The sequence below is a fragment of the Cucumis sativus genome, chromosome 1 (assembly GCF_000004075.3).
Source record: "Cucumis sativus cultivar 9930 chromosome 1, Cucumber_9930_V3, whole genome shotgun sequence".
NCBI lineage: Eukaryota > Viridiplantae > Streptophyta > Magnoliopsida > Cucurbitales > Cucurbitaceae > Cucumis > Cucumis sativus.
Window position 1 is genome coordinate 17856754 of NC_026655.2, and position 9442 is coordinate 17866195.

Below are 9442 nucleotides of genomic sequence, written 5' to 3' on the forward strand. Positions count from 1 at the left end.
AAACTAAAACATATAAAGCTAATGAACTATATATAAAGTTTTGCTATATATTTCAAAATATCTGGTGTTTAATTAATCATCTATAGATAATACCAAAAATAACTGATGGAGAAGAATCAACTCCTCGAAAATTCCCCATAAGATATTATTGTCTTCATCCAAGCTCCCTTCTCCTCCAGCGTTTTTGAAGGGATAGAGACGTTGATGACTTTTCTGTTCATGTAAATGAAAGATTAGTTATTATATTTAATTCATCCAGTCTGAACTGCAAGAAATCTTACCAAGATTGGCGAAGAAATCGGTGGATATTGATTTTCTCCACCACATGCTATGATCATAGAACAAAATACTTTCTCTAATTTTACATGCATGATAATTGATACAATATTTCACTATTTCAACTGCTTTTAAGCATCAATTACATTACAAGCTCACAATATTACATACAGAATAACCGGAAAAAAAGGGGATTTCTATCACTAACTTCATCCAAAGTGGTATGCTTTTAATTTAACAATCTTGATTTCTCATAGCCTAATCTTCAAATTTGCTTGAACTCTACACTGCCTACAAGAAAAGTACACCATCAAATTACAATATTGGGAGAATTATTAGAGAAGTCTTAAACTTGCATAAACACAAAATTTAGGAATTCTATAATTTACCTGTGCAGGAGTTAGCTCAGGAACATCAACTAACCTTTCCAACATTTGCAGTTGATCATAAGGAGCAATCTACAAATTAAGTGAGGTTTATATCAGAACTTGTCTATAAAACATAGTTGATTTTTTTCTTTCCTTCCTAATCCTCAAACGGGTGCTAACTTTTAGCAGGCTACATATTTGAAATAATTTGATTTGTTCTTAATTTAAACCAAAACCAATTTCTTCTAGATAGACGCAAGAATAGTAAAATACAAAAACAATATGAGTTTTATGACCCTGATAAACTGTAAAATCACTTCCTTTTAATCATTTAAAATCAATTTTAATAGGTATAAAAATTGTGTTTAAAAGAGTAAAATTAAACAATGAATTCATTTTGAGTGGTTTTGGAGTGATTTCAAATATTAAAAAATGATTTTACTAATTTCAAAATCATTCTCTACTTAATGCGTCTTTGTCCTGTTTTTTTAGTTGTTCTTTCTTTGTTAACGTTTTTGTTATTGCATGATCCTCACCGGCTAGTATGAGGGGCGGGGCGTGGAGTCAGAAGGTGTCAGAGGAAGGAAAAAGAAAACGTAGAATTTTCCTAAAGCACAAATCATAACTAGACAGTAATTACTCTAGCTACCTGGCCCCAGATTTTAAAATGGTTGGTTTGGAAGCGAGTCAATATCCTTCGCATTTATTCGTGACATCAGTGTTAGGTATATGTTATAATGGTAGAGATCCTTTTCTTTGTGTTTTTCCCACTTGAAGATAGAGATAAGGTTAGTTATTGCGCTGACTTCTCTCTTTGATATTTGGATATTAAATTGTCAAATTTCCAATATAGAAAAGCCCAATTTTGTTTGCTCATCCTACCCTCCGGTATTTCTTTCTTTTCAGTGAATCCATATTTTACCCAAGGAAAAAAAAAACGATCCCCTCCTCAAATAACAATTTCCAAATCCAATCTTTGCTAACCTGGTTAAATCCGTCGGGCCAGGTGATTGTCACAGCATAGTTTCCCATGGGCTTGATTTCCTCGGGTTGTATATCTTCCGGAATATCAGCGTATTGCAGTTTTTGCTCACCTGTCCATTCATCCTGTTTTGGGGGAAAAATAAAACTCCAAGTGTTAGGGGTTAAAATCTTAATCATGACATTACTCAACCATAAAGAAAGACTGATTAATGTTCTCTTCCCACAAGGAACATATCGTTTTCTGTGATAGATTGAATTAAATGATCAAGTAATGCCAAAGAAAAAATAAGTTAAATAATCTAGTAGAAACTTGAAAGTTTAGGATGTGATTTATTTATTGCTATTTCAACCAAAGTCTCAATCACTAGAATCCTCTTCTCACCTAGATATGACGACTCATAACAATCATCGCTATGGAGGAGCTGGGTTTAATAGCTTTATTGCAATTCAATTTTTCTACCCCTAAATATGTTTTCCAGTCAGCTGATATACAGTGACAAGCATGAAACTGACTCGCTAGCCTCATCTCTTTCTTTTTTCCTTTTCACCATGCCATTCTATTCTATCCTTCTTATAACAATCGTTTCTTTTAAATATCGACAAAAAAGCCAAAAAAAAAAAAAAGAAAAAAAAAAACTTATCTTTAATAAAAATTGATGATAAACTTTTAGTAAAATGTTGGGTGACTAGAGAGAAACTAATCATAATAATAATAAAAAATAATTTTACAATGCATTGAAAAAAAGTGTACTCTATCAATGAAAGAAGATGAGATACACAAATAGTATAATAGGCATCAATACAGAAAAACTAGTGTGCATTGACCATGATCCCAACAACTCACTCGTTACTCCCTTTTCCTCTTATAACAAATCTTATCTGATAACATTGTTACCGACAACAGAAACCTTCCATTTTCTGTACTATAACGGTGTGATATTGTCCACTTTGATCAAGTTTCACCTAAATTGTCCCATACAAGTGGAGTAAAGTCTCTCACTTGTATACTTCTGATCTTTCTCATTTTTAGTCAACATGAGACCCTAGTAGCATACACAATAATCTTTTCTCGAATAAAGTTCGATCGAGCCTCTCCTCAATGACAAGCCACCAGTCTGATAGAGCTCAATCGCGAATCTTCACTGTGACTACATCTTCCTAGGCTTATCACATCGTTGTTTGGCACCAAGGATTCTACCAACATGATTGTAATACCACTTGATAAGGACTATAACAACCCTCTACATATTTACACAATGGTATGACATTTTCCACTTTTGGCATAGGTTGACATAGCTTTGTTTTTAGTTTCACCTAAAAAACCTCGTACCAATAATGATGTTGTCTCCCACTTCGATATATATGATTTTTCCGTTGTCTAACAAATTTGAGACTCTTGTTGCACTTCTCAACATAAATGACATTTTCTTTATTATTATTTTGGGCTTTAAATACAACTTTTCATTGATATAATAAAAAGAGTTTAAGGCTCAAAATACAAGCATACATTTTCTAAAGCACATACTCATTACCCTCTAATTTTCCCTTGTTCCTCATGTACGTGTGTGTGATGTGAGGCATATCATAATAATACACAACTTTTGAAGGAAATTTGAGGATGAAGAAAATATACTTCAACAGTTCTCATATTCGTAAAATGAAATGAATTTTTAATTATTTTTTCAATGACATCATTATTCAACTTGTGTAATTTTTTTTTTAATTTGCTAAAGTCTAGCTAGCTCATACCCACCTAGATTATCTCATTGAAGAGACCACTTATCTATGACATTTAGATGCTAAGAAAACTCATAATTCGTAGGATATTAAATACTAGGTAGATGGTTATTATAGATTGAACTCATTTCCTTTAAGCCGTTCATTAAATCCATGACTCTTTTACCGTAAGATAACCCATGATAATTTAGCTTGAGCTATTAAATTTTAATATCTAATCAAATAATAAATATGTATGAAGAAAAAACCTGTTCATGCGCTGAAAAAAGCTATCCAGCCATATACAAGTATCTAGCTTCACTGACACTAACTAGTGCTCACTAATAAGAGCAGCTTGTCACTACACGCATGCCATTCCACCAAAAGATTTTACTAAGAGGTTTCGACTGGCAGTTAGCACAACATTACTAAAGCATCTTACTGTCCTTTGAGTTACCTTACGATTGGATAATGTAGGAATGCAAAAGGCTGCAATTAGGTAATAAATTATAATTCGAAGGAATAAACTACAATCAATTAGATCAGTGAACATACCACACTCTGGGCAGAGCGGTCATTTCGCCTCACGGTTGCAGGATGCAAAAGGAACTCTTCATCAGAATCAGGTACCTTCACCCTGATTGCTCGGATCGTTCTATCATAAGTAACAGCTGTTGATACTGGCATTTAGAGAATTATAATAAAATCAGCATCCATTTTGAACCATGAACTATTAAAATCGTTCTTAGGAAAATTTAGGCAAGCTTTAGGGTAATACCAGCACAACTGTTAGAAGGTGAAAACAGAATACCTTGTTGCCGGATCTTGGCACACTGTTGCACCACGCAGACCCCAAGATCCTGAAATGTCTTTGCGACTTCACCTTGAGGATCAGCCACCGCTTCAGGTATCCCACTATCTCCTGAAGCTGATAGCTGTCCATATTAAAGAACAAACTTTGAAACGATAAAATAAATTCGGCCAGAATACACTCATAAATGTCGTCAAGGGAACTTCATCAGACTTACTGTTGGTCTAATGGGAAGATCAAACAAGTGAGGAATTCCAAACTGCTGGACAACCTGCAATTGATACACTACTTAGCTAAAGTTGAATAAAGTTTTTCTATCTTCAACACAGTTCTCAAGGATGCTACGTGCCTGAGAACCTGAACCTCTGCCAAATGGATAATAACGTTTTCCATCAGCATCAAAGTGGCACATGTTCTCAACCACGGCAACACAGGGCACCTAGAGTAAGAGCAGTATCTTGGAGTTAGAGTATTTCTGATCATAAGAACTTTCTATCAGTTAGTTCATGGATTCCCCAATAAGAAAAATTTACACAACGACAATCAATTAAATTTTCATTAGAAGTCTCAAACCTTAAGTTTTGAAAACATACGAACTCCTTTAGCAACATCAATGAAAGCTAATTTTTGAGGTGTGGTTACAATAACAGCAGCAGTTAATGGGACCACCTGAAAATGTTTCTCTATCAGATCACCAAGAGCAAACAATGGAGTCAACTAGGCTTCAGATGTAGAAAGGCTATCTACAATAATTTAAATATACACCAAAAAATAACAATGCAAAATAAAGCAACAAAAATACCCAAGGAAGAAATTACATTCTAAAGAAGAAGAGTAAGAAACCTAATACATCAAAGAAAGGGAAACCACAATATCAATGAGCTCTTATATTCAGTTAAAGGAAATTTAACGTAAAATTAGAAAGAAACCTGACAAAGAGTGAGTTGAATGTCACCGGTTCCAGGGGGCATGTCAATAACTAGGTAATCCAACTCACCCCTACATTATTTACAGCTGATTAGGATTAGAAAATGGTTGACTATCCTTACACTAATAATAGGCAACCACTATTGCTATTTAGGACGACAAGGTAAAAAATCAAATTCTTGTATTCATATCATAATTATGGAAAATACCAGCAGGATACAAAAAACGTAAGCTCCTAAGGCCTCATAAGCAAAGAGAAATTTGGTAGCTACACCATTCTTCCTTTCTAGTTATGGAACAATGGAACACATCGATAATTACATTCTAAATAGGTAGGCTGTATTTTAAATGTGCCTACTAGATCAGTTTACAAAGTTTGATATTTAAGGTCGAATCAGATCATCCTCTTTTTCTGATGATGCAAGGACGAAGAAACTAATTAAAACCTTTGGCTTCAATACAGTAAACTGGTATATGAAATGTAACAACTGGCTTAGTTTAAAATATAACACGTTGTTGTGGAACCATTTAGCAATTAAATTAAAACTAAACCAAAAGAAGTTCAGACTTTAACACTTCATAAGTTTGTACATTTGAAAATGGTATCTTTAATTAGAACTTTCAAACATATACTTGTCCAGGCATGAGAGAAAATATGCAGAACATTTCGTTTATTTTTTACCTTGAAACTACTCTTGAATTGTTTCTTTCTTCATTAGTTTTGGAACCATTTGTTTAGGTTTGTTACATGCATAATAAATATGATTTCATTACTAATGTATTCCTGATTTCTAATTTGTTTACCAAGGGCACAAACCATTCAGCAGTAGTCAGTAGCTGACTAATGACACCAGAAACCATTGGACCTCGCATTATGGCACGACCCTGTCCTGCAAATCCAAAAGATACCAACTTGACTCCCAAGTATTCAGTTGGAAGAATGCTTCTCGTCTCTGGATTCTGTAGAAATTTTATACATCCGTAATCTATCATCACTTTCTCAGAAAATTTTGATTGAAATGTTGAAAAGTTACCATTTCTAGCAGTCTGTTTTCAGGAGAAACCATAGTGGGCAAACTTGGTCCATAAACATCAGCATCAAAAATACCAACTCTAGCACCCATATCAGCCAAAGTATACGCTAGATTTACAGCTACAGTTGATTTCCCTACACCACCCTGCATTAAACATTAGCCGTCTACTTTAACAAGAAAGAAGAAGAGAACACACAGAATTTTCTGATGCAAAAAAGAACACCAAGTCAGTAGCAAATTTTTTAAGGCAGATTTCCATAACGTTTATGATAGGCCCCAAATTACACAAGCGCTTCCATGTAAATGCGTCAGAAAGAGTGAGGGCGTATGAGAGAAGAGTTAACATGACTTCGGTTGACCATAGTATTTTGTTAGTTAGGACAGGAGGGCCACGGAGGTGGGGGTATATACCTGCGGATTGTCTGTTAGGGGGGAGTGTCATTTTTTGGCTGTGTTTTGTATGGACATTCTTTTTGAAGACTGGGAGAGGTGGGAAGCTCACAAATCTTCCCTTGTTTCCTTGTTATTTTGTTTATAAATAAATTTGTCGGGCAGAGCCTATCAATTTACACAAATATAACATGAGAGAATTTAAAGAAATCATGCAACAAACTCTTTTCCAGCAAAGAAGTCAATCTTGGAAGTTAATGATCTACACATTGGATAGACATTCATATCAAGTTGAGTTGAAAATGGATGAAAATGAGTAGCCTACCTTGCAACTAGAAACTGCCACAATGTTTGAGATTCTCTGCAAACCAGGTGGAAGTTCGCCAGCATAAATAGGCTTTGCCGGTTGTGCTGACATTGTCACTTTTACATTTTTAACCCAAGGAAGTGCTGCTACTTCCTCATTTGCCCTCTGTTCAAACTGTCATGCAATGTACGCAACCTTTAATTATGGAATTCGAGCAATAAACAAAAATACCCAGTTCAAACTGTCACACAATGTATGTTAAAAGAACTATGGAAGAAACTTATCTGAAGTTAACAAAAACAAATACCAACTAATGAAATTACTGTAGCACATTTACAGAGAAAAATCATGGAAAGAACCATGTTGGATGACAAAAATCAGTTCCATTTCTAAAAAACTTGTGGTTAAAAACAAAAAGTCTACCCTTCCAAACATATGTCAGTTCTTGTTCAAACAACATGATTGGATCATTTACCATGTCCTTGACTGGACATGCTGGTGTAGTGAGCTCTAACCGGAAAGAAACCTGTGATCCAACAAAATCATCTAGTTTATTAACAATAATAAGACATAACAGAGAAAACTGTCAGTTCTACGCTCTCAATAAACCTCTCCTAAAGCCTCATCAATTTGGAGATCTTTCACGAAACCACATGAGACAATATCTGTTCCAAAATCTGGATCGATAATTTGTGACAAGGCTTTTAATACATCAGTCTCAGCCGTCTCAGTGGACATTACAGAAGCACCAGCTACAATTTACAGAAAACAGAAGATATAATTTGGTTATAATATGATTGATGAAACAAATATTTCACGACATGGTTAATATTGGATATAAAGATAACAAGAACAAATTGGTTTTAAAGCAATGCTCTGGTGCCATACACCTGTACCAACTTGATTGTGTGATGACTGATGTGACAAATTTTTTGCTTAGATAACATACAAATATGAGATCTTTTGGGATATAAGCATGGATATTGGTTGGTACACAGCTGATAAGCTGGACTTCATATAGTACGAAAGGTAGATTTCTTTTGCTAAGTCTATAGTCACATGTATTGTATGCTGGCGAATCTTACTTGTTCCTCAACAAATTTAGAGTATAGGCTTTCTTTGAATCTTTTGGGATACATTTTTGGTCGTCTAAAAATGCAAAGTGATGGGATGGTTTCCTTATTTTAGCTTAAATTTGCCATTAAAGATTGACAACTGGATGAATGAACCAATATTATCTTTTATATACATTCTTTTATTATCTATCTCTCCAAACTTGCATAATTTTGCCTGTACAAACATAACTCAATATGTAAGGCGCCAATTATCATCACAAATCTCAATGATTCAATTCCCCACCTTGTTTGAACTCAACTAAAAAAAGTCTTCCATGATTCTTTTACCTTTTAAAATATGTAAACCTTTGTTTTCCCTTAACTCAATGTGGGCATATTTAGACACTGGTTCCGAAGCAATGAAAGAATTAAGTTTTAAAAAGAAATTATCTACTTGGAAGCTTTGAGACACAACTTGTACATTCGTACATTAAAAGTTAAGAAGGTTCTAAAACTCTTAAATCACTGTATATTTGTATACATACATAAGAATATGAATAAACAATGACGACCATATTATAAAACTTAAAACAACAGCATTCAACGAAGCAAACATTCAGTGATTTCCGTATACATTCCATCCATAATACAATAAGTTATCATGAACAACTGAAATATATTAAACAAGAAATCGTAAAGATAAGCAAAGGACGTCAACTCTTTTTTCTAATACTACTCGCACGTGCCACACCAAAATTACTATTCTAATAAAAGTCTGCTCCTTACCTACAATGCAATTCTACCGCGCAAAACAAAATACAACTTATCGAATTTCTTGTCTCCAGACTCCAATATAAAAAATAAATAAAAATTCCAAATCCAAATTCATTCACGATCTGGCTAAAGATTAGCAAAGCTCAACAAACCTCTCTACATTAATCAATGAAGGTTTCGCAGTTCTAGAAGTGGATTTAACAAACAGAGAAGCACTGAAAAATTACCTTCAGTAGAAGCAGCATTTCTAGTGAATGAACTGGAAATGGTGTTTCCACGTAATAAGGAAATGGACCTATCAAATCTCTGGTTGTAAACCAAAGACTTAAAAGCCGAGAGAAGCAGAACATTATCTGAGAAATAGAATAGTAAATTGAGAAACTAAGAAGATTATTCAGCATAAGGAACTGAAGTTAAGGAGATAAAGGGATTGAAACATACCTGGTTTTGATTGAGCTTTGATAATCTTGAGTGAGAGACGTGGCGATGATGGAGTGTGAAGAAGCATTTTTAGAGCGAATGAAAGCGGAAGGCCGTTTCAGTGTGGGTGAGAGAGAGGATACTGAGTGAACTTTAGCATCTCAACTTCCTGCTCTTGCGGTTGCAATGTAATCTTATTCCTAATCCATTCGATTTCCGTGCAACGACGACGTTTCATAGTTTTCCAAATTTTAACTTTCTTTCTTAATTTATTCTTTGCGAATTTGTGATCATGTTCTTGAGTCCCTCTTTTCAAGATTACCGGTTGCAGTCGTTCCACGTGTACCCATGGCAATCTTCTTCCTTTTTTTTCAATCAAT

The 9442-nt window shown here is 34.4% G+C and overlaps 1 protein-coding gene across 1 annotated transcript; it reads right to left on the reverse strand.

The window, feature by feature from the left end:
* Nucleotides 1–277: 277 nt before the first annotated feature.
* LOC101217851 (fe-S cluster assembly factor HCF101, chloroplastic) lies at nucleotides 278–9240 on the reverse strand. The gene is made up of 16 exons (XM_004148663.3): nucleotides 9084–9240; nucleotides 8870–8995; nucleotides 7423–7565; nucleotides 7289–7339; nucleotides 6832–6987; nucleotides 6117–6260; nucleotides 5900–6042; nucleotides 5085–5154; nucleotides 4729–4824; nucleotides 4505–4594; nucleotides 4373–4426; nucleotides 4156–4279; nucleotides 3900–4024; nucleotides 1629–1751; nucleotides 666–734; nucleotides 278–567 (listed from the first exon to the last, which is right to left on the reverse strand). The coding sequence occupies exons 1-16, from the start codon at nucleotides 9148–9150 to the stop codon at nucleotides 559–561; spliced, it is 1590 nt and encodes a 529-aa protein (XP_004148711.1). The 5' UTR covers nucleotides 9151–9240; the 3' UTR covers nucleotides 278–558.
* Between the last annotated feature and the right edge of the window lie 202 nt (nucleotides 9241–9442).